Raw genomic sequence first — 25,912 nt, forward strand, 5'->3', positions numbered from 1 at the left:
GGGTCTTGAAGGAAAACTAGGATATGGTGGGCATGTATGGCTCAGGCTTCCCAGCACTTGGACACTCTTTCTATTTGGAGGGAAATTGGAAGGTAAAGGGGGTGATATCAGCTTTCCCGCTCTTTGGCTGCTGGAAGGTGCACGTCTAGAGTGTAAAGTAAGGGTGAAGGCTCTGTTTTGTTTGTTTGTTTATGAATGTTTATTTTTTCCAGTAGTATTTGATGGAAAAAAAAAATCCTTTCTCCATTGAATTACCTTGGCACTGTTGTTGAAAAGCAATTGACCATATATGTGTGGGTCTATTTCTGGACTCTATTCTGTTTCATTGATGTATATATCTAGACTTACACAAATACCACACTATCTGTAGCCTTATAATAAATCTGGAATCTAAGTTGTGTGAGTCACCCAACTTTGTTCTTTTTCAACATTGTTTCGGCTATTCTAGGACCTTTGCTTTTCTGCGTGTATTTTAGAATCAGCCTGTCAATTTCTATAGGAAGCCTGCTAGGAATTTGAGATTGTGTTGAATCACCATTTGGGGTGAGTTGACAATACAGTTGAGTTTTTGAATCCATGAAGAAGGTATAATTCTCCATTTATTTAGGTCTTTGATTTCTCTCAGCAATGTTTTGTAGATTAGAAAACACATTTTGTTAAATCAATCTCTCTTTTATTTTTTTTGATACTATTGTAAATGGTATTTTAAAATGTAATTTTTACTTGTCTGTTGATAAAATATAGAAATATAATTGAGTTTTGTATATTGATCACCTTATCTCCTATGACCTTGCTAAAATCACCTACTAGTGCAAATAGCCTTTTTTTATAGATTCTTTGAGATTTTATATGTAGATGATTGTGCCATATGCAAACAGAGACAATTTTATTTCTTCCTTTCCAATATGTGTACACTTTTTATTTCTTTTTCTTCTGTTATTTTACTGATTAGGATCTTCAGTACAGTGTTGAATAAAAGTGGTGAGAGCAGACCCTTGCTTTGTTCCTACTTTTAGGGGGAAGTATTCAATCTTTGATCATAAGGTCAGTGTTAACCAAGATTTTTCATAGCTGCACTTTATCAGGGTGAGGAACTTCCCCTCTATTCTTAGTTTGCTGAGAATTTTTTTTAATTGCTGTTTTAATAGTTTTTAACAATGTGAGATTTTGGGTGGTACATTTTTGTTTGTCCTTCACCATATATATGTCTCCCTTCACCCCTTTTGCCCACCCCCCACCCCCATTGCCCCTGGTAACCACAATACAGTTTTCTCTGTCTGTGTGTTGACTTATATTCCACATATGAGTGAGATCATACAGTGTTTGTATTTCTCTTTCTGGCTTACTTCACTTAACATAATACCCTCCAGGCTCATCCATGTTGTTGCAAATGGGACGATTTTGTCTTTTTTTATGGCTGAGTAGTATTCCATTGTATATATATACCACATTTTCTTGATCCAATCGTCAGTCGAGGGACACTTAGGTTGCTTCCACTTCTTGGCTATAGTGAATAATGCTGCAATGAACATAGGGGTGCATAAGCCTCTTTGGATTGTTGATTTCAGGTGCGTTGGATAGATTCCCAGTAGTGGGATAGCTGGATCATAGGGCATTTCTATTTTTAATTCTTTGAGGAATCTCCATACCATTTTCCATAGAGGCTGCACCAGTTTGCATTCCTGGCAGCTGTGTATGAGGGTTCCTGTTTCTCCACATCCTCTCCAACATTTGTTGTTTTTTGTCTTGGTGATTATAGCCATTCTAACGGGCGTGAGGTGGTATCTTAGTGTTGTTTTGATTTGCATTTCCCTGATGATTAGTGATGTTGAACATCTTTTCATGTGCCTATTGGCCGTCTGTATATCTTCTTTGGAGAAGTGTCTGTTCATTTCCTCTGCCCATTTTTTGATCAGGTTGTTTGTTGTTTTGTTGTTCAGTTGTGTGAGTTCTTTATATATTATGGAGATCAACCCATTTGTCAGATATATGTTTTGCAAATATCCTCTCCCAGCTGGTGGGTTGTCTGTTCATCTTGATTCTGGTTTCGTTTGTCTTGTAGAAGCTCTTTAATCTGATAAAGTCCCACTTGTTTATTTTTTCTTTAGTTTCCCTAGTCTGGGTAGGCATGTCATCCGAAAAGATTCCTTTATGACCAATGTTAAGTAGTGTGTTGCCTCTGTTTTCTTCTATGAATTCTATAGTTTCAGGTCTCACCTTCAGGTCTTTGATCCATTTTGAGTTAATTTTTGTGAATGGCGATAGCAGATGGTCCACTTTCATTCTTTTGCATGTGGCTGTCCAGTTTTCCCAACACCATTTATTGAAGAGACTTTCCTTTCTCCATTGTATGTTCTTAGCTCCTTTGTCGAAAAGTAGCTGTCCGTGTATGTGTGGTTTTATTTCTGGGCTTTCAATTCTGTTCCATTGATCTGTGTGTCTGTTTTTGTACCAGTACCATGCTGTTTTGATTACTATTGCTTTGTAGTATGTTTTGAAGTCAGGGATTGTGATGCCTCCTGCTTTGTTCTTTTTTCTTAGGATTGCTTTAGCTATTCGGGGTCTTTTGTTGCCCCATATGAATTTTAGTATTCTTTTTTCTATTTCCGTGAAGAATGTCATTGGGATTCTGATTGGGATTGCATTGAATCTGTAGATTGCTTTAGGTAATATAGACGTTTTAGCTATGTTTATTCTTCCAATCCAGGTGCATGGGATGTCTTTCCATTTCTTTATGTTATCATCGATTTCTTTCAATAATGTCTTGTAGTTTTCATTGTATAGGTCTTTCACTTCCTTGGTAAGATTTATTCCTAGATATTTTATTCTTTTTGATGCAATTGTAAATGGTATTATCTTTTTGAGCTCTCTTTCTGTTAGTTTGTTATTAGCATACAGAAATGCAACTGATTTTTGTAGATTGATTTTGTATCCTGCAACTTTGCTGTAGTTGTTGATTATTTCTAATAGTTCTCCAATGGATTCTTTAGGGTTTTGTATATATAAAATCATGTCATCTGCAAATAGTGAGAGTTTCACTTCTTCGTTACCTATTTGGATTCCTTTTATTCCTTTTTCTTGCCTAATTGCTCTGGCCAAAACCTTCAGTACTACGTTGAATAGGAGTGGTGAGAGTGGGCAGCTCTGCCTCGTTCCTGTTCTCAGAGGAATGGCTTTCAGTCTTTTCCCATTGAGTATGATGTTGGCTGTGGGTTTGTCATAAATAGCCTTTATTACGTTGAGGTACTTTCCTTCTATACCCATTTTGTTGAGAGTTTTTATTGTAAATGGATGTTGTATCTTGTCAAATGCCTTCTCTGCGTCTATTGAGATGATCATGTGGTTTTTATTCTTTGTTTTGTTGATGTGATGTATCATGTTGATTGATTTGCGGATGTTGAACCATCCCTGCGTCCCTGGTATAAATCCCACTTGATCATGGTGTATGATTTTTAATGTATTGCTGTATTCAGTTTACCAATATTTTGTTGAGGATTTTTGAATCTATGTTCATCAGCGATATTGGCCTGTAATTTTCCTTCTTTGTATTGTCTTTGTCTGGCTTTGGTATCAGGTTGATGTTGGCATGCTGAGAATTTTTATTAGGAATGAATATTAGATATATCAAATGTTCTTCTGCATTCAGATAATCATAGTCGTTTCTTTTTTAGTCTGCTGATACGACAAATTACTTTGATTGATTTCTGAATGTTGAATCAACCTTGAATTCCTGTATGGTCATGATACATTATTTTTTAAATATATTTCTGAATTCAATTTGCTAATACTTTATTAAGAATTTTTAAAATCTGTGTCTGTGAGAGATCTTGTTCTGTAGTTTTCTTGAAATATCTTTAGTTTAATGTCAGGATGATGTTGACTTCATAAAAATAAGTTGGAAACTAGTCTCTCCTCTTCCATTTTATGGAAGAGTTTGTGTAGAATTGGTAATATTTCTTCCTTAAGTATTTGGTAGAATTCACCAGTAATGTCTTCTGGGCCCAGGCATTTGTTGTGAGCAGGTTTTAAACCACAAATTCTTTAGTAGACATAAAGCTACTATTCACATTGTATATTTCTTCTTGAGTGATCTTTGGTATTTTATATCTTTCAAAGAATTTGTGTATTTAATCTAAGTTACCAAATTATTGGAGTTGAATTCATGATGTGAACTATTGAATTCATGAAGTTGTTCATAAATTCATTTGTCTGTAGGATCTGTAGTGATGACCCCTGTTTCAGGCCTGATATTGCAAATTTCTGTCTTCTCTCTTGCTATTTTGAACAATCTGGTGAAAAATTTATCAATTTTACTAATGATTTCAAAGAACCAATTGTTATGTCATCGATTTTTTTTTCTATATTCTGTTTTATGGATTTCTTTTATTATCTTTCTTTCTTTTATTTTTAGATTTAATTTGTTCTTATTTTCCAGTTTCTTAATGTGGAAGCTTAGACCATAGATTTGAGATGCTTCTTCATTCTTAATGTAAGCATTCAACACTATAAATTTCTCTCAATATACTGCTTTGACTACATCCCCTGGATTTTTGTGTTGTATTTTAATTTTTCTTCAATTAAAATATTTACTAATTTACCTTGTGATTTCTTCTTTTATCCATGGGTTGTTTAGAATTGTGTAGTTATACTTAGAAATATTCAAAGGGATTTTTTCTAGATAACTTTCTATTATTGAGGTCTAAATTGATTCTCTTGTGGTCACAGTACATACCATAAATGATTTCAAACATTTTAAATTTGTTGAGATTTTTTTTTTGATGGCTGAGAATATGATCTATCTAGATGAATGTCTTGTGTGCACTTGAAAAAGAAAATATTGTGTTGTAGTGTAGAGTGTTCTATAAATGTCAAGTAGATTAACTTTGTTGATAGTGTTGTTTAGACCTTCTATACCCTAACTAATTTTTTTCATACTTATCCTATAAATTACTAGGATGTTTTAAAAATAACTTTATTGAGAAATAGTTCAGGTACCATACAAGTCACCCATTTAAAGAGTAGAATTAAATGGCTTTTAGTATATTCACAGATGTGTGCAACCATCACCACAGTCAATTTTAGAATATTTTCATCACCTCAAGAAAACCCCATACACTTCAACTATCGCACACCCTAGACTCCCCTCTCCCTGCCTCAGGCCTTAGCAGCCACTAATCTATTTTATGTCACTATAGATTTCCCTATTCTGGATTTTCATATGAGTAGAATCATATAATATGTGGACTTTTGTGACTGGCTTCTTGCACTTAGCATACTATTTTCAAGGTCCATACATATTGTGGCCTGTATCAGTACACCATTCCTTTTTATGGCTGAATAATATTCCTTTGTATGGATTTACCACATTTTATTTATCCATTCCTCTCTTAACGGACATTTGGGTTGTTTCCATTTTTTGGCTATTATGAATAATGCTTCTACAAACATTCATGTACCAGTTTTTGTGTGGACATATGTTTTCATTTCTCTTGGGTGTGTACCTAGAAGTGGAATTGCTGGGTCATTTGGTAACTTGATGTTTAATCATCTGAGGAATTTTCAGACTGTTTTCCAAACAGTTGCACCATTTTTACATTACTACCAGCAGTGTGTGAGAGTTCCAATTTCTCCACATCCTCACCAACACTTGTTATTATCTATGGTTTTGATTAAAGCCATCCTGGTGGGTGTGAAGTGTTATGTCACTGTGGTTTTGATTTGTATTTCCTTGATGAGTAATGATGTTGAGTGTCTTTTCCTGTGCTTATTGGGCATCTGTATATCTTCTTTGGAGAAATGTCTATTTAGATCTTTTGCTCATTTTTTGACTGGGTTGTCTTTTTATTATGGAGTTGTAAGAGTTTTTATACACTCTAGGCACAAGTCCCTTATCAGATATATGATTTGCAAATATCTTCTCCCACTCTCTGGGCTGCCTTTCTACTGTTTTGATGGTGTCCTTTGAAACACAAGTTTTAAATTTCACTGAAGCCTAAATTATATATATATATATTTTTTTGTTGTTGTTGTTTGTGCTTTTGGTGTTATATCTAAGAAATCATTGTCTAATTTAAGGTCATGAAGATTTATGCCTATTTTTATATCTATATTTTCAAATTTATTGAAATTCAAATTTATTTAACACAGAATAGCACATGATATTCTCATATTCTCATGTAATCACTTCTTGTTTTACATTGTTTTTATCATTCCTAATGCTATGTATTTTTGTTTTATGTCTTTTTTGCTTAATTAGGCATGCCGGGTGGTTTCTTATTTTGTTACATTTTTCAAAGAACAAATGTTTGTTTGTATTTATAATATATATGCTTTGCATTTCACTAATATTAGCTTTTTTTCTTCATTAATTTTTTCTCTTTTTATCTTATTTTATTGTTCTTTTTTATTGTCTTAGATTGAAAACTTAGTTTATTTATGTTACATCTTTTTTAAATAAAGCTTTTAAAAACTCTCATTATAAAATATTTGAACATATAGGCAAGATATAAAATAACATAATAAATACTTATGGACCCATAATGTCTTTATTAAATATTAATATTAGTGCCTTCTTTGTTTTTATTTAAACAGTTCATATATATACTGTTGAGACCCACTTTAATGTCTTTCTAAAATTTCACTCCCCATCTCTCTCCCCATATGCAACTCTTATTATAAGTTCAATGTGAATCATTCTTATACCTCTTCCATACTGTAATATATATTTTTTAAGCAATATGTTGCTTAATCATTAAATTAATGACATTATACTATATGCAATCTGAATTTACTTTAATTTTGTGGTTCTGCATTTTTAAAAGAAATATATCTGTGTTGTTCAAACATATCTATTTTTCTTGCTATAGAGTATTGCATTATAAAACATACCATGATTTATTTATGTTTTCCTTTATTGGGTATTTATGTTGTTTCCAATTTTTCATATTTTGAACAATATTTACATGAACCTTCTTGTTCAGGTTTCTCTGGGCATATGTGCACAAGATTCTGTAAATTATGTACCTGGAAGTGCTGTTCCTTAGTAATACTGTATAGCATCTTCAACTCTACTAAACATTGCCAAATATCTTCAAAGTGGTTATATCAGTACCTACTACTCTCAGCAATTTGTAGGAATTATTATTACGCCATATCTTTTCCAACACTTGCTCCATCAGACTTTTTCATTCTTTCCAATCTTGTAGGAGTGAAATTGTAGTTCATTCTTGTTTTTGTCTGCTTGTGTCTAATTAGTGATGAAGTTAAACATCTTTTTGTGTGAAATTTTTGTTGTACATTATTGTTTGTCAGTCACCATATAAATGCATCCCTCCACCCCTTGTGCCCATCTCCAACCCCCCTTGCACCTAGTAACCACCAAGCGGTTCTATCTGTTTGTATGTTGGTTTATCTTCCACATATGAGTGAAATTATACAGTGTTTGTCTTTCTCTTTCTGGCTTATTTTGCTTAACATAACACCCTCCAGGTCCATCCATGTTGTTGCAAATGGAATGATTTTGTCTTTTTTTATGGCTGAGTAGTATTCCATTGTATATATTTACCACATCTTCTTTATCCAATCATCAGTCGAGGCACACGTGGGTTGCTTCCATGTCTTGGCTATAGTGAATAATGCTGCGATAAACATAAGGGCGCATAAGCCTCTTTGGAATGTTGGTTTCAGGTTTGTTGGGTAGATACTAGTAGTGGGATAGCTAGATCATAAGGTATTTCTATTTTTAATTTTTTGAGGAATCTCCATACTGTTTTCCATAGAGGCTGTGCCAGTTTGCATTCCCACCAGCAGTGAATTAGGGTTCCCATTTCTCCACATCCTCTCCAACATTTATTGTTTTTTGTCTTGGTGATTATAGCCATTCTATGGGTATAAGATGATATCTTAGTGTGGTTTTGATTTGCATTTCCCTGATGATTAGTGATGTTGAGCATCTTTTCATGTGCCTATTGGCCATCTGTATATCTTTTTTTTTTTTTTTAATTTATTTATTTTTCCCCCAAAGCCCCAGTAGATAGCCGTATGTCATAGCTGCACATCCTTCCATTTGCTGTGTGTGGGACGCGGCCCCAATGTGGCCGGAGAAGCAGCGCGTCGGTGCACGCCCGGGATCCGAACCCGGGCCACCAGCAGCAGAGTGCGCGCACCTAACCGCCAAGCCACGGGACCGGCCCTGCCATCTGTATATCTTCTTTGGTGAAGTGTCTATTCATTTCCTCTGCCCATTTTTTGATCGGGTTTTTTGTTTTTCAGTTGGGTGAGTTCTTTATATATTATGGAGATTAATTCCTTGTTGGATATATGGTTTGCAAATATTTTTTCCCAGCTGGTGGATTGCCTATTCATTTTGATCCTGGTTTCATTTGCCTTATAGAAGCTCTTTAATCTGATAAAGTCCCACTTGTTTATTTTTTCTTTTGTTTCCCTTGTTTGAGTAGACATGGAATTTGAAAAGATGCCTTTATGGCTGATGACAAATAGTGTACTACCTATATTTTCCTCCGGGAGTTTTATAGTTTCAGGTCTCACCTTCAGGTCTTTGATCCATTCTGAGTTAATTTTTGTGTATGGTGAAAGAAGGTGGTCTGCTTTCATTCTTGTGCAAGTGGCTGCCCAGTTTCCCAGCACCATTTATTGAAGAGACTTTTCTTTCTCCATTGTATATTCTTAGCTCCTTTGTCAAAGATTAGCTGCCTGTAGATGTGAGGTTTTATTTCTGGGCTTTCAATTCTGTTCCATTGATCTGTGTGTCTGTTTTTGTACCAGTACCATGCTGTTTTGATTACTATAGCTTTGTAGTATGTTTTGAAGTCAGGGGTTGTGATGCCTCCAGCTTTGTTCTTTTTTCTCAGATTGCTTTAGCTATTCAGGGTCTTTCCTTGTTCCATATAAGTGTTAGTATTCTTTGTTCTATTTCTGTGAAGAATGTCCTTGGGATTCTGATTGGGATTGCATTGAATCTGTAGATTTCTTTAGATAGTATTGACATTTTAACTATGTTTATTCCTCCAATCCAAGTGCATGGAATATTTTTCCATTTCTTTATGTCATCATTGATTTCACTCAATAATGTCTTATAGTTTTTATTGTATAGGTCTTTCACTTCCTTGGTTAAATTTATTTCTAGATATTTTATTCTTTTTGTTGCAATTGTAAAGGGGATTGTCTTCTTGAGTTCTCTTTCTGTTAGATCATTGTTAGTATATAGAAATGCAACTGATTTCTATAAGTTGATTTTCTACCCTGCAAGTTTGCTGTAGTTGTTGATTATTTCTAATAGTTTTCCAATGGATTCTTTGGGGTTTTCTATATATAAGATCATGTCATCTGCAAACAGCGAAAGTTTCATTTCTTCCTTTCCAATTTGGATTGTTTTTATTTCTTTTTCTTGCCTAATTGCTCTGGCCAGAACCTCCAGTACTATGTTGAATAGGAGTGGTGAGAGTGGGCACCCTTGTCTTGTTCATGTTTTCAAAGGGATGGCTTTCAGTTTTTCCCCATTGAGTATGATGTTGGCTGTGGGTTTGTCATATATGGCCTTTATTATGTTAAGGTACTTTCCTTCTATACCCATGTTGTTGAGAGTTTTTATCATAAATGAATATTGGATCTTGTCAAATGCCTTCTCTGTGTCTATTGAGATGATCATGTAACTTTTACTCCTCATTTTGTTAATGTGGTGTATCACATTGATTGATTTGTGGATGTTGAACCATCCCAGCATCCCTGGTATGAATCCCACTTGATCATAGTGTATGATCTTTTTAATGCATTGCTGTATTCGGTTTGCCAATATTTTGTTGAGGATTTTTGCATCTATATTCATCAGGGATATTGGTCTGTAGTTTTCTTTCTTAGTATTGTCTTTGCCTGGCTTTGGTATCAGGGTGATGTTGGCCTCATAGAATGTGTTGGGAAGTGTTCCATCTTCCTCTATTCTTTGGAATAGTTTGAGAGGGATGGGTATTAAATCTTCTTTGAATGTTTGGTAAAATTCTCCAGAGAAGCCATCTGGTTCTGGACTTTTATTTATGGGGAGGTTTTTGATTACTGTTTCAATTTCTTGTGATTGGTCTATTCAGGTTCTCTATTTCTTCTTGATTCAGTATTGGGAGGTTGTATGAGTCTAAGCATTTATCCATTTCTTCTAGAGTGTGCAATTTGTTGGCATATAGTTTTTCATAGTATTCTCTTATAATCTTTTGTATTTCTGTGGTATCTGTTGTAATTTCTTCTTTTCCATTTCTAATTTTATTTATTTGAGCCTTCTCTCTTTTTTTCTTGGTGAGTCTGGCTAAGGGTTTGTCAATTTTGTGTATCTTCTCAAAGAACCAGCTCTTTGTTTCATTGATCCTTTCTACTGTTTTTTATTTCAATTTCATTTATTTCTGCTCTGATTTTTATTATTTCCCTCCTTCTGCTGACTTTGGGCTTTTTATTCTTCTTTTTCTAATTCTGTTAGGTGTAGTTTGAGGTTGCTTATTTGGGCTTTTTCTTGTTTGTTAAGGTGGGCCTGTATTGTTATGAGATTCCCTCTCAGGACCACTTTTGCTGCATCCCATATGAGTTGGTATGGTGTATTTTCATTTTCATTTGTCTTCTGATATGATTTTATTTCTCCTTTAATTTCATCGATGACCCTTTGGTTGTTTAGTAGCATGTAGTCTACACGGCTTTGTCACTTTCCCAGTTTTTTTCTTGTAGTTGATTTCTAGCTTCATGGCATTATGGTTGGAAAAGATGCTTGTTAGGATTTCAATCTTCTTAAATTTATATAACCTTGCTTTGTTTCCCAACATATGGTCTATTCTTGAGAACATTCCATGTGCGCTTGAGAAGAATGTGTAATCTGCTGTGTTTGGATGCTCAGTGATCTCTGTATATCTATTAAGTTGATCTTGTCTAGTTTTTCATTTAAGTCCACTGTTTCCCTGTTGACTTTCTGTCTGGATGATCTATCCATTTATGTAGTAGGATGTTAAGAGCCCCTACTATTATTGTATTGTTGTTAATATCTCCTTTTAGGTTTGTTAATACTTGGTTTATGTATGTTGGTGCTCCTGTGTTGGGTGCATATATATTTAAAAGTGATATGTCTTCTTGGTGGAGTGTCTCTTTTATCATTATATATTGCCCCTCTTTGTCTTTCATTATCTGTTTTATCTTGAAGTCAACTTTGTCTGATATAACTATGGCAACACCTGCTTTCTTTTGCTTGCCATTAGCTTGGAGTATTGTCTTCCAACCTTTCACTCTGAGTCTGTGTTTGTCTTTAGAGCTGAGATGTATTTTCTGGAGGCAGCATATTGTTGGGTCTTGTTTTTTAATCCATCCCACTACTCTTTTGATTGGAGAGTTCAGTCCATTTACATTTAGGGTAATTATTTATATACGAGGATTTATTGTTGCTATTTTATCACTCTTTTTCTGGTTCTTTCGCATTTATTTTGTTTCTCGTCCTGTGTGTTTTGGACTACCAATTCAGTTTCGTAGTTCTGTATGGGGGTTCTCTTAGTTTTCTTTTTCTTTATCATGTGTGACTCTGTTCTGATTATTTGGCTAGTGGTTACCATGAGGTTTGTATAAAAAATCTTGTGGATGTTATAGTCCGTTTTTGGATGGGCTCTTATTCCCCTAGATTAAGTCGATTCGATCCCTTTCCTCTTCTTCTTCTAAGTTATTGTTGTCACATCTTATTCATTCTTGTATTGTGAGTTTGTGTTTGACATCATGAGGTTATATTTATTTTTGGTGCTTACCTTCCCTTGATCTTTGTTTTTATAATTAAGTGTTTGCTAATCTATTCTGATAGAGAGCTGCAATTTTTCTGGTTTTGTTGACATATTTTCCTCCTTGTTCAAAACTTTGAATCCCCTTTCTCTTTTTTTTTCCTCAGGCACAGGGCTTCTTGAGCACTTCTTGTAGTGGGGGTCTTAAACTTCCTTAGCTTTTGCTTATCTGTCATAGTTATTATTTCTCCATCATATCTGAAGGATACTTTCACTGCATAGAGTAGTCTTGGCTGAAAGTTTTTGTCCTTCAGAATTTTGAATATATCATTCCACTCTCTCCTAGCCTATAAAGTTTCTGTTGAGAAATCAGCTGAAAGCCTGATGGGAAATCCTTTGTAGATTATTATTATTTTTTTTCGTCTAGATGCCCTTAATAGTTTCTCTTTGTCATTGATTTTTGCCAACTTTACTACTATATGCCTTGGAAAGGGTCTTTTCGTGTTGATATATTTAGGAGATCTATTTATTTCATTCACTGGTATTTCCAGCTCCTTCCCCAGGTTTGGGAAGTTCTCAGATATTATTTCTTTGAACAAGTTCTCTTCTCCTTTTTCCCTCTCTTCTCCCTCTGGAATACCTATAATCCTTATGTTGGATTTCCTAATTGAGTTGGATATTTCTTGGAGGGTTTCTTCATTTCTTTTTAGTCTTAGTTCTCTTTCCTCCTCCATCTGGGGGCATTTCTGCATTGCTGTCATCAATATTGCTAATTCTTCCCTCCATATTGTGAGCCCTGATGCTTACGGCTTCCAGATTTGTCTTTATCTCCTCTATTGTGTTTTTCATCTCTAATATTTCTGATTGGTTTTTCTTTATAGTTTCAATCTCTTTTGTGAAGAAACTCCTGATTTCATTGAATTGTCTATCTGTGTTTTCTTGTATTTCATTAAGCTTTTTTATGATGGCTATTTTGAATTCTCTGGCACTAAGGTTATACATTTCTGTGATTTCTGGGTTGAATTCTGGGTGCTTGTCATTTTCCTTTTGGTCTGGAGATTTAATATATTTTTGCATATTGCCTGTCAGTGTTGGCTTATTTTTCCTCATAGTGAAAATATATGGTCACAATTTCCTCTTGCTGCCACTGCGTGGGGGTCAAGGGCTGTGTATTCTGGCCCACCTTGATCTGCGGGCACTCTGGTTGGCCCCCAGCTGAGCTGAGGCATGGCTGAGCTGAAGTGCAGCTGATCTGAAGTGGCCCTGATCTGAGGTGTGGCTGAGTGGATGCTGCTGGGGAGGAAGTGTGGGAATAGCTGGAGCTGGAGCGCAGCTAGGCCGAAGCAGCTGGGGCTCAGGTGCGCGTGGGTTGAAGCAGCTGCAGCTGAAGTGTGGCTGGGCTGAAGAAGTAGGAGCTAGAGCACCACTGGGCTGAAGAAGCTGGAACTGGAGTGCGGCTGGGCTGAAGTTGCTGGTACCAAGTCAGCTGGAACCTGAGCACGGCCAAGCTGAAGCAGCTGAAGCCAGGCTGTGGGGAAAGTCGACTCAAAGGAGCTGGGGCCGTGGTGTGGTGGAGCCAGAGCAGCTGGGGCTGTGGCGCGGTGGGCCCTGAGCTGCTGCCACCTCTGGTACAGGGGTGCTGGCACGCCCTGCTGCTGGTGGGCCCGGGCACCTGGGGTCCACTGCCTCTGGGGCTGAGGCCAAGCTGAAGTGCCACTGTGCCAAGGCTGCAGGTCTGCTGTGCTGAAGCGCCAGCAGGCCAGGTGGGGGAGGGGCGCTTACCTTCCCCTCCCCTATCTCAGAGGTCTCGCACCTCGCTGTCACTCTCTGCTCTCCTGGGGGGCTAGCTTGCAACAGTTCCACTCCCTCCATAGGGGGATTCCCCATGGGCTGTGAGAGGTCTTGGAGCACGCTGGTTTTCCCAAGGAGACCAGCCCCTCCCCCCCTCTCTGAGAGGTGGGTGGTCTCAGTCTCAGGGTCACAGTCCTTGGGGAAGGAAGGGAGCCCCTCTTACCTCCTTCTACTTCCTCTGGGGATTCCAGCACCTCAGTTCTCATGTGTACGGCTATGTGGGTGCCTCTTATGTCCCCTGTGTTGTGTGAGTAGCTTCTGTTGGAATATGAATGTCCTTTTTGTTGTGTCCTAGAGGGAGAGTTCAATGGGGGAAGCTCCCTCCACCATGATGCTGACGTCACTCCTAAACATCTTTAATGTGTTAGTTACTATTTATGTTTTCTCTCCTATGAAATACCTGTTCATAACAATAATCTGACAGGAATGTGTTAAGCTGCAAGCAAGAGAAAATCCAATCACCAGGGAATTCCATAGTAGGGTTTTTTTCTCACCTAAGAAAAAAAATCTAAAAATAGGTAGTCTGGAGCTGGGTTAGTGGCTCTATGATATCATGACTGTCTCTGGCTCTTCTTTCATGATCTTCAGATGATGGCTCAGCCTTTTGGGTCTTCACGTGGTTGTTGTATTTCTTAGCATCACGTCTGTGCGCCAATCATGAAGAAAAGGGGGAAGAAAGCATGGTCGTGTCTATATCAGAACAGCAAAAATTTCTCACTACCTTCTACTTATATTCGTTGGCCAGGAGTTTGTCATGTGGCTGCCCTTCCATGGAAGGGAGACAGAAAATGAGATTTCAAAGCAAGCACATTACTCTCTTGATTAAACTCAGATACTAAGAGCAAGGAAGTAATGGAAAGAAGGTGGATGGATAACCAGTGGGTAACTCAGCATTTGTGACAATATCTATTGCCCTTTTTTTCTGTAGGGTTGTTTACCATTTTCTTATTGATTTACAAGGATTCTTTGTATATTCCAGATAAATTTTTTTCCAATCAAGATTCTGTGAGAAAATTGAGCCCTAATGTTGAAGTGTGGTCCATGGATTCCTGGAGGTCTGAGACTTTCCATGTTGATAAGGTCAAAACTGTTTTCACAATAATACTAAGATGTTATTTGCTCTTTTTATCATGTTTACACTTGTACTAATGATGGAAAATCAAAGGTGGGTAAATCTGTTGGTATCTTAATAGTAGTAGTCATTGTATCTTTTCACCGTCACACACTCACAGTAAAAATAATGATGGTTTCACTCGATGAAATAGTAAACCTTATTCAGTTTATTGTATGACAAAATGGGAAGTATGCATAAAGCATTCTGCTGCATATTGAAGAATGATGAATGTCGTGAGGAAAAGCACTGTGTGATTCTTTGAGTTACATGCTGAACTAGCCTCTTTATTCATGGAATACCATTTTTACTTGAAAGAAGACTGACAGCCAAACTATATCTTTTTTCAGACTTGGGTATTTGAAAGTGAATAAAGTGAATCCATCACTTTAAGGAAAACAGCTGATAGAATTTATGCCCATGATAAAATTCCAGCTTTCAAGCAAAAATTAGAATTTTTTGGAAGACTTGTACCTGCCACAATGAGCTTATTAGATTCCCAATACATAAAGGCTTTTCTCATGAGATTCATAATGATATTAATAAATATGATTTTCTAATGTCGTAAAATAAAATGAGTCCACATTCAGAAGATCTGCTTGACTCAGTGAGCAAATATTTTCCAAAGGACCAATGAATAATGTTGCAAAATCATTCAGGAGTAAAAGCTCCATTCCAAATGCAAAACAAATCAATGGATTTTTATTTTATTTTGCTTTGTAAAATTATAAACTTTTTGTTTTGAAGTAATTTTAGACTTACGGAAGGGTTGCAAAGTGGTTCAGAGAATTCCCATATAAGCTTCCCCCAGCTTCCCCTAATGGTAACACCTTATGTCACCATGGTACATTAACCAAAACTAAGAAATTAACATGACCAAAGAATTTTAATATAAAAAAGTACAATAAATTCATTGTTATGGTTTCAGGTTCCACATCACAACTAACCCACTACCACTTGTTTGAGTTTTAGTATAGTATCAAAGAAGATTATTGATAAATACCTGTAAAACTATTAATTTTTCTCTTTTCTTGTTTTCCAACTATATACCTGTGTGAAGTCAAAATTTTTTTATATACTTCAACTAACATTACGGATCGGAACAGAGCAAATACAGAAGCAGATATGAAAATCCAGCTGTTTTCTATTAGCTGGACATTATAAATAGATTTGAAAAAAATATAAAACATGGCCATTCTTCCAATTAGATTTTTTTTGTTTTAGAATATTTAGTTGTTTCATAAAAATGTTATATAAGTTAGTATGGAATGAATTTGCCATTATTTTAAATAAATAAATATTAAAATTTTTCTGTTTTAATTTTGAATGTGGTAAATATTGACAGATATAACCCATATGAACAAAAACTCTTTGACATACTCAATATTTTTAAAGAATGTAAAGGGGTTCTGAGAACAAATTATTTGATGACCATTGCCCTAATAGACGTTGAATGTAGTGAGTTAACTTTCCTACAATGCATCTAGACTAGTACTATCTTTATATACCATCCTTGGGAGAACTCAGAAAAATCATTATTCAAATTACATTTTATAGGGTTTATTTCTCTCACAGGACCCCAGTAGAGAAAGATTGTTCTAAACACTAATACATTAATAGAAGTAAGATATATTGAACCATGATTAGCAGATAACCCCTCTGTAGATGTTAGCTGTTATTATTGCTTTTATTAATTGTTGAAATCATTTGACAGTTATGTGTATTCAAATATCTTCTCTCAGTTGGTGTTTGATTTTAATTGTTTTTATGGGGTGTTTTGTTGTGTAGAAATTTTAAGCTTTATGCTGTATTCAAATTTATCAACATTGTCTCTTATACAACATGATTGTCCTTTATTCTTTCTATGTCTTGTAGAAGAAATTCTTCCCTTCCCCAAAGTTATAATGATATGCTTTTATATTTTCCTCTAAAAGTTTCTAAGTTTCCAAGTATTCCTTTTCACAAACTCATGAAACCAGTCTTTTCAACATCACCAGTGACCTCCACGTTGCTGAATCCAGTGGTCAATTCTGTCTTCATCCCGTCCACCATCAGCAGCCTTTGACATGGTTGATCTCTCCTTAATTCCTGAAATTCTTTCTCCCCTGGGCTTCTGGGATGTCACTCTTGCTCGGTTGTTCTGCCTCACAGACCTCTTTGCCCTTGCCTCCTTTGGGGGTCGTCCTCCTCTCTAAGTGTTGGAGGGTCCGAGGCTTCCATCCAGGGACCTCTTCTCTTTTCTACCTGTTCTCACTCTCTACCTGCTCTTAACCAGTTTGGTGGCTTTAAATATCTACGCACTGATGACTCCAAACCTTTATATCTGAGTTCCAGCCTCTCCTCTGAACTCTGTTTTATTCAGCTGCCTATTGGATGTCCAAGAAGCACCTCAAACTCACATTGGCCGAAAGAGAAACAGTGATTTCTCTAAGCTGTTTCTTCATGTTGCCCATTGCAGTACATACACCATTCACTTGGCTGCTTAAGCTGAAACCTTGGAGTTTTCTTGTTCTCTTTCTTTCACAATACATATCCAAAAGTTAAGCAAATATTGCTTTTTCCTTCAGAATAAATCCTAAATCTTAACCACGTTGTACCTCCTCCACCAGCACCACCTGAGTCCAAGAAAACGATGGTCTTTCACCTGAACTATCACAAATGCTAACTCGCTTACAGGCTTTCTTGACCCCATCTGTTTTCCACAAAACAGAAAGAGTAAGCATTTTGAAATGCAAATGACATTATGTCACTTTCCCCACTCTCCCCCTCTCATGGCTTCCCATCTCACTCAGAATAAACTCCCCAGTCCTCACCATAGCCGAATGCCAGCACGCTGGGCCTGCTGCTGCCTCTCCAACCTCACTTCCAGTCCTCCTGCCCGCCCTCTCGACTGCAGCCGCGACAGCCTCCTTGCTGTTTCTTGAACTTGCCAAGCACATTACCAGCACCTGGCTTCAATAATGATCCCATTCAGGCCCCTGTGTCACCTGGAGAACTTTTATTCCCCTTCACCCTGTAGGAGTCCCATTCCTGGTGACCACTCTTTGCTTCGAGACCCACATGGAAGCCTTGAGTTTCACACATGTTTGATACAGATTCCAGAGAGGTATATCTTGTATTTCTATGCATTTTTTCTTGTTATTTTGTATCTATTATTGCTATGTGTTTGAAAAAAAAGAGATATCTTCATGGGGACATCAAAAAGAAAAGCCTTTAAGCCTATAATTTTCTTTTGTGCTCACTGTTACCTGTGCACATATTTTTTTTGCTTCATTTTCCTCCCTACATAATGTGTAATTTCAGTTTTGATTTCCTCTAAGATTCATGGGTTAGCTAGGAGATATTTTCTTGATTATACATCAGTTAAGATTTTTAATGGTTATTATCCCCCATTGAGTTCTAATTTTTGTATTATTATTAAAGAATATGGCCTATATAATTTTTCTCATAATTGCAAGATCAAAAGGAAAAAATATATTCTCAATGTTTAAGGAATAAAGTTCTGTAGTTGTTAAATGAAATTTATTGACTGTATTATTCAAATCCTCTATATTACTAATTTTTAAAATCTATTTTAAAACCCACTTCTGAAACAAATACAGTAAAACTTCCCCCCCATGAGTATATACATTTTCAAATTCTCCTTGAGTTGTTAGGAGTTTTTTTTTTTTATGCAGTTGTCTGCTATGTTGTATGTTGTATAAAGTTTTATGACTGTTATATCTTCTTTGTAGGTTGCATCTTTTATTATCACATAATATTTTTCTTTGTCTTGTTTAATACATTGTCCTTGAATTTGCTTTGTCTGACACTGCCACTTCTGCTTTCTTTTTGCTTGCCTTTGCACAGTCTGTTGTTACCTAGCTCTTTATTTTTTAACCTTTTTCTTTTTTTCTTGGTGAGAAAGATTGGCCCTGAGCTAACATCTGTGCCCATCTTTCTCTATTTTGTATGTGGGATGCCGCCACAGAATGGCTTGATGAGCGGTGTGTCAGTCCGTGCCTGGGATTCGAACCTGTGAACCCTGGGCCACTGAAGCAGAGTGCACAAACTTAACTACTATGCCACTGGGCCAGCCCCTACCTTTTTCTTTTTTTAATGTGTGTTTTATTGAGATAATACATAGTTGGATTTTATTTTTTAGCCACATCTGACAGTCTCAGATTTTTAATAGGGGAATTAATTCTGTTCATATTTTTGTGTTAACAAATATACTTAAGGTTTAGAGCTTCAGTGTTATTTTGTGTTTGTTATCTTTACCAGTTGGGATGTGCTTGACCATAAGTAACAGAATACACGACTAAGAGTTGCTTAATTAAATAAATCCTTTGTATTATATTCTCATAGTTCATTTAATAATTATAGAACTTTATTCCTTGAAGTGCTGTATTTTTCTCAAATGACAAGAAATCTGGAGGTGTACTTCGAGGGGCACTATTGGCTTAGCCACTCGACAAGATCATTGAGGCTCCATTTCCTTCTGTCTTTCTGCTTACTCATCCTTAGCTTTTGTGGCTTTCTTCCTCATGGTTGCAAAAGTCTTCCAACAACTCCTGTGATCACTTCTTCATTGCAGGAGGAAGAAGGAGGTGAGGTAAAAGAGCAAAGGGTGAAGGGGTTTCTCCTAAGGAGTTTTCACTTTTAGTTTGGAGAAGGAAAGCCCTTCCCTGGGACTTCTGCCTACATCCACTTCGTCAGGAATGGGGACATCCGGTCACTCCTAGACTGATCACTTGCCAACGAGAATAATATTACGTGATGGGTTTAGAACAATTTTATTTGTCCTTTGAGGCTGGGGTGGAAACTTGCCTCTCCTGAAACTGAGGGATCTCTGTTGTTCCCTGAACAAATTGGAGTTTTCTGATCAGGGAGGAAAGTGGGCTGGAATGGATGGTGGGTAGGTAACTGCAGTGTCTGCTGTAACAGCTACATATTTTTGTTCTTTTTTCTTTTCCCTTTTCATATTTTTGCAGGATTGGTAAGCCTCTCAGTATTCCCTTTCCCCCACTATTAATTTGGAAGTTTTATAATTCTAACAGTGGTTGCCTCCTTGTTTCTATCTAATCATAATTAAACCTGTGTGTATCTATAACTATACTGCTTTTAACATGCTAAAAAATAACAATGTCCTCCTATATTAGTCAGGGGAATTAATGCTGCCTTCTGCAATAGATAAACCCTGGAATTTCAGTGGATTAATACAAGGAAGGTTTATTTCCTGATTACACCACAGTTTGATGTGGATGGGGTAGCTCTTGTGTGGCTCGCTTTGAAACACTGACTCATGGATCAGAACGCTTTTCTCTTGCAATTCCACCATCTTGGAGTCACCTATTTCCAGCTGGGTGGATGAGACACAGAATGTGGAAACGGCACACCGACTGCAAAAGCCTCAGCCTGAAAGTGGTACAGTCACTTCCCCCGACATCCACAGACTAGAATTCAGTCATATGGCCCCAAGGAACTGGAGGGAAGCTGAGAGAAGTAGTCATCTGGTGCGCTCAGGGAGAGGAAATGGGGTGCTGGACATAGCATGCTCGCTGTGACAGACTGTCATTCTGGTCACCCACACATTTGATTCTTCTCCTCCATATGAATACACTCACCACCTGCTTAAGGGGGGCACTCTCATGTCTCATTCAGTCACTGCATCCAGCCCAAAGTCCACAGTCTGCAAGGCTTCTGCATTAGTCTCTATAAAGTCTGTATCTGGCTGAAAAGACAGATCATCTAAACACCCCTCACCCCTTTAAGAGTCAACGTGCAGCGGTGGAGCAGGGTCAGTATACCCACCGCGGAAAAGAAGGCGGGTGCGCACCCCACTCAGGCACTAGTCTAGAGCACTGTGACGTCCCCTGCCTGGCAGTGAAGGGACGGCCTTGACCAGATGCTGACTGGCCCTCGAGGGGCTCCTCCTGTTCACTGTTCCCTGGGCCTCATCTGAATGAGTGTTGAGGATCACGCTTTCCTTGGACCAGCATAGCCTTTGAAACCTGCCTCCTGTTCATTGAGGTTGGGTACCCGAGGGCTGTTTAAGTCTTGAACAATCAAAGGCTTTTTTTAGTCCAGACTGAAAACCTCAGGAGGCTTCTGATGTGTTTGCTTCCCAGTAACAACAGCTAAAATTCTTTTCGGGACATATTCCACAAATTGACTGTACTTCTGCAACTCTTTACCCCATGTCTCTGCCTTTCAACTGAAGGACATCTACCTTAGGCTCTTTGAAAAATAGTTGTGAGAGATCACACTCAATGTGTTTGCATTAGCCAGGCTCTGCTGAGGAGCAGAGACAAGGATGGGATTAAACACACTAGGGTTTTGTTAAGGAAATACCTGTGAGAGAAAGAGGGCAGAGAGCCGGCGGAGTCTGGGAGAGCCATCACACCGAGACGCAGGTCTGACCTTGAGTGAAGGAGCCGGGAAGGAAGGTTGGATGGAGGTATTATAGCAGCCATGCAGTCCACGGAAGGTCTGCCAAGGCCTCAGGGAAGCTGTCCATCAGAGAAGTCCCGTGTCTCCCAGGAGCGAACCTGCCACGCTCAGTCTGAGGCTGGGTGCCGCCTCTGAAAGCCCCGCCTTGGGCGAACCCCGGAGCAGGGAGCTGGAGTACTCAGTCATTGTGCTCCCTGTGGTTGGACGTCTGCGCAGCACATCCTCATGGCCGCCATGGTGCTCTCTGCCCTAGGTCACCTGACTCACTTTGGAAGTTTTACTGGGCTCTGTCATGCAAAACCTTTAAAAATCCCATCTCTTGCAATTTGGGCCCTAGAAAGAGGTGGTTTTTCCAAGCCTACAAAGTCCCAAATTTCTGTATTCTCTCTATTCTCTTTCATTTCTACTTGCAAAGCACTCAATTCTTTCTTGAACTCATTTCTTTCTCTTAACACCTTGCCAAACACAGCTGCTAGCAACCAACACACAGTGCCCACGTTCTATTTTCCAATCTCCTCCCTTAGAGTGACAAGTTCAGAAGGCATGAAGGTGTCTGCCTTTTGGGTTGGTGTCTGACAATTTTACCAAATGTTTTGCTCCTGCGTCTCATGGATCTCCAGCCATTCAGCCTGCTAAACCTTACTCACGGCCCAACTGCTAAGGCAATGACACAGTTTATGTTTCTGTCTCAGTAGTACCCCACTTTGCGGATAGATTTCCATTTTAGTCATGGTATCATGGAATCACTTGCAGTAGGCAAAGTGAAAAATCTCAGCGTCTTCACGCAACAGGGGTTTGTTTCTTGCTCATGTTACAGCTGATGGAGGTCAGGCAGCCGCCCAGGGCCTTCATCTTGCAACTCCACCGTTTCCAATTCCTTGTTTCCAGACAGCAGATGGGGAAGAGAGAAAGAGAGAGAGAAGGCTCAGGGCTCCTAACTGGCTTGGCCCCGGAGCCACACGGTCACTCCTTCAGACAGTGCTGCTCTGTGTCTGGTGTTCTGTGCTGCAGGCCTCCAGCCGCGGCCGCCAGTGCCGGCCCTGGACACCTGCTCCAGCAGGCTGACTTGGCTGCTGCACTGCTCACTAGAGGCAGTGGCAGGGAGAGAGTGCAGGCCCGTGTCTCTCTGGGATCCTTTCTGTAGATGTCAGCGTTCCGCAGAGTGATGTGAGGCTGTGCACCAGCCCACCGGGGTCATTCCTTACTAATGAGAACTGGGGCCTGTTTCTTTTCCTCCCTCATTCCTCCTCCTGCTGTGAGGCAGCGAGCGACAAGCACATCCAGTGGCTCCAGGGGGCGGACGGCGAGGTCTGGGTCTGGATCATGGGAGAAGGCCCCGGCGACAAGCCCTACGAGGAGCTCTCGGAGCAGCTGATGGCGGAGCGGGCGCGGCTGCAGGCGCAGAGGGAGGCCGAGGAGCTGTGGTGAGCGGCGGGTGCGGGGGCCCGGACGCGCGGCCTGGGGTGCCGTCCGCTCCCCTCCCCGCGAGCGTGGTCGCTGTGAGCATTTCTGCCGCAAACATTTTCCCCGCTTTAATGATGGGCCGTCAGGCAATTGGCTGTAAAAGATAGCAGAGACTGGTTGACAGTGTCTGCCTCGGTCGTTTCATTTCTCTGTTGACGAAGTCCTCGCAGTCACTCCGTTGGACGTGACGGAAGTCTCAGCCCTCCTAACGGTGCGCACAGCGAGGGTGCGGGTGGTGCTGGTCTGCAGTCAGCAGCGTCCGCTCCCGCGGCCACGACACCGACGCGTCCTCGGGCTGGCGGGGGCGGCTGCCCTGGAGCGCTGGGTGCCCCGCCGCGCGGCGGAGGGCAGCCCGGCCTGCAGAGGCCCCTCGTGGAGCCGGACGAGTGCGCGGGACGTGCCGGCCACACACGGAATAAAATCGGTTATTTGCACAGCATCACCATGAATCTACATACACACGTTTTAAATGTATTCAAATATTTTGTATTTCGCTATAAAGTCTTTAATTTTGTTATTCGTTTTTTTCATGTTTCATTATGTCCTTTTTAATTAATGTCCCTCTTTTATTTTTCCAGATTTTATCTTTTACGGCAAATTGCCTTACGGCCAATGAGTTATGTGGAAAAGATGCTTCCAGCAAAGATGCTTGTGGGGAAACTACCCAGACCCCTTGGGGTGGGTCTGAGCTGGAGGACAGGGGTGGGTGGAGGGAGCAGGTGCAGGCGGCTGGCCGGCTGGTCTGCGCTCCGCTGAGAACAGGTGACCCAGCATCAGGGTCTTGCCTCAGGTGGACCTTGAGGGTTGGAATCCTGGCTCCACCAATGAGAAGTGAGCTGAACTGGGGCCTCAGTTTTCACATCTGTAGTGTGGGCCTCACAACGCCCTTCTCCATGGGCAGAATTCAGATTCACCGAGATGGTACATACAGAGCTTTCGTGTTTCCCTCAGGGGGTTGCCCGTGGGACAGGAGAGCCTTCACTTCCTTATCCGCTTGTCCTCCTCCTGTTACCTGCAGTTTTCATACAAGATGGACAGTGGAGCCCCCAGTGAGACTTGGAGTCGGACTTCTTTCATAAACAACTTGCAACATTTTTTTGCCAAACTTAGAAATCCATATAAAATTTACTCCAACATTTTCCACCCAGTTTTTAATGATAGTGTTATTTTGTTTTTGTGAGGAAGATCAGCCCTGAGCTAACATCCAATGCCAATCCTCCTCTTTTTGCTGAGGAAGACTGGCCTTGGGCTAAAATCCGTGCCCATCTTCCTCTACTTTATATGGGACGCCACCACAGCATGGCTTGCCAAGTGGTGTGTTGGTCCATGCTCAGGATTGAACCTGCGAACCCTGGGCCAATGAAGTGGAGCGAGTGAACTTAACCACTATGCCACCAGGCCGGCCCCTGATGATAGTGTTTTAATTGTAAAATTGTTAACAACAACCCACACTCACCACCTAAGATGACCTGGGTGAGCATTTTGGCAACACATGCTTTGTAAACTGCTTTATTCACATCTTGATAAATTGATTAATATAGATCCACAACATCATTTAAGATTACTGTATTCCATTACATGAGAAACCCAACTTACTGGTCCTGTTAGTGGACATTTAGGTTCTTTGCCATTTTTTATGTTATTAAAATCCTCTAATAAACATCTTCTACCTACACTTTTGTAAACTTGAGTGAGAAATGGGATTTCTGACTCTTTTTTCCTGGCTTCCAGAACAGTTCGACTGATCTACACCCCCATACAGGAGAGTGCCTATTTCTCCTTACTTTTGCCAACATTCAATTTATTTAATTTTTTTTTTTTACTTTTTTTTTGCTGAGGAAGTTTCACCCTGAGCTAACATCTGTGCCAATCTTCCTTTATTTTGTTTGTGGGTTGCTGCCACAGCATGGCTTGGTGAGAGGTGTGTAGATCTGCACTCGGGATCCTAAACTGTGAACCCCAGACCACCGAAGCAGAGTGCATGAACTTAAGCACTACACTACTGGGCCGCCCAGTTCCTAGTTTCTGTTTGAAGTTCTGTTGTTATGTGGTCCTTCAGTTTCCCATAGGAGCTTATACCTGCTGCTGTTCTCTTGCAAGGAGACAGAAGGAGGCAGAGATCACCAAGAAGTTCCGGGATGCTCTGGCCAATGAGAAAGCCCGGATCTTGGCAGAGAAGTGGAAAGTGGAGATAAAGGACCGGAAGGCTGCGAAAGTTTTGGAGGAGCGCATCCATGAGGAATTCAAGGTGCGACAGTGCATGAGGCATCTGTGTGTGGCCATCTGCTCTAGCTCCCACGCCTCTGGGCATGATCTCAGGTTTGGACCAGTCCTTGGCCATTGGTTGGTACTGAGTGCTTTATGAGAACAGAAATCTGTCATGTCTGAGCAGGAAGGAATTTGACACATCATTTGGGCTAATTTGCTTCTCATTGTACAGATAAGGAAACTGAGGGTCAGACAGAGGAGGAGACTTGCCAAGACCACACGTAATTAAGGACAAAGCCTGGATCAGAACTCAGGGCTTCTGCCTCCCAAACCAAGTGTCCTGAAAGGAGGCCTGGAAAGTGCTGAGTTTGTGGTCAGACCATCCTGGGATACAGTTCCAGCTCTACTGCTTACTGCTGTATGACCCTGGGAAGCTTCCTGAACTTCTCTGAGCCTTCACTTTCTTGTTTGTAATATTAGTGTAATAACAACACCCACCTGGAGGTTTCTGGAGGGTTCAAGGAGATGAAAAAATGCACATTTTCTAGTCCTGGATAGGGAGTTGTTGGTAATCTTGCACAGTTTTTTTTTTTTTTTTTTAATAGCTGTAAATGCACTGGCCACCCAATCCCAGACATTCACAATAACTTATATATACCTATGTGGTTCTATTTTTTGGTCTTTTGTAAGTTTATTGTTTTATTTAAGTGCTCCACATTTCTTTTCTAGTTAAACCTTTGGTTTAATATTTTTTGTTGCTATTGTGAATGAGATTGTTCTCATTACTTTAAAACCTGTTGCATTCTGGGAGAGTTTGGAGCTGGTAAAGGCGCTTTACAGTCCTCTGGTAGGAAGGTTAGGTTGCCTGAAAAAAATTTCTTTTATGGTTCCTATTTTGAGATTTTTTTTTGTTTTGACTACAGGAATAATACATTTTTTGGGGGTAGAAAAGTCAGAAAATACATACAAGAAAAAAGAAGAAAATAATAATTGTACTGAATTCCAACAATTGTATTATTTTGTGAATTGTATATTAATGGCATTTGCCTATTTTTGAGTTTTTAAGACCTTCCCCCCCCCCCATAATGATTAGGTAGTG

At 39.3% G+C, this 25,912-nt stretch overlaps 1 protein-coding gene across 3 annotated transcripts in view; it reads left to right on the plus strand.

The window, feature by feature from the left end:
• Window positions 1-25,912, plus strand: part of SH2D4B (SH2 domain containing 4B) — a 99,085-nt gene that overhangs the window by 10,301 nt on the left and 62,872 nt on the right. For 2 of the 3 annotated variants that reach the window (XM_087432939.1, XM_087432940.1), the window contains exons 2-3: window positions 22,402-22,565; window positions 24,706-24,853. In XM_087432939.1, coding sequence (XP_087289065.1) covers window positions 22,402-22,565; window positions 24,706-24,853 — 312 coding nt within the window. The remainder of the gene's footprint in view (window positions 1-22,401; window positions 22,566-24,705; window positions 24,854-25,912) is intronic. The other variant, XM_087432938.1, reaches the window with a different exon arrangement.

This window comes from Ceratotherium simum, chromosome 6 (genome assembly GCF_057802395.1).
Source record: "Ceratotherium simum simum isolate JZ-2026a chromosome 6, ASM5780239v1, whole genome shotgun sequence".
Lineage (NCBI taxonomy): Eukaryota > Metazoa > Chordata > Mammalia > Perissodactyla > Rhinocerotidae > Ceratotherium > Ceratotherium simum.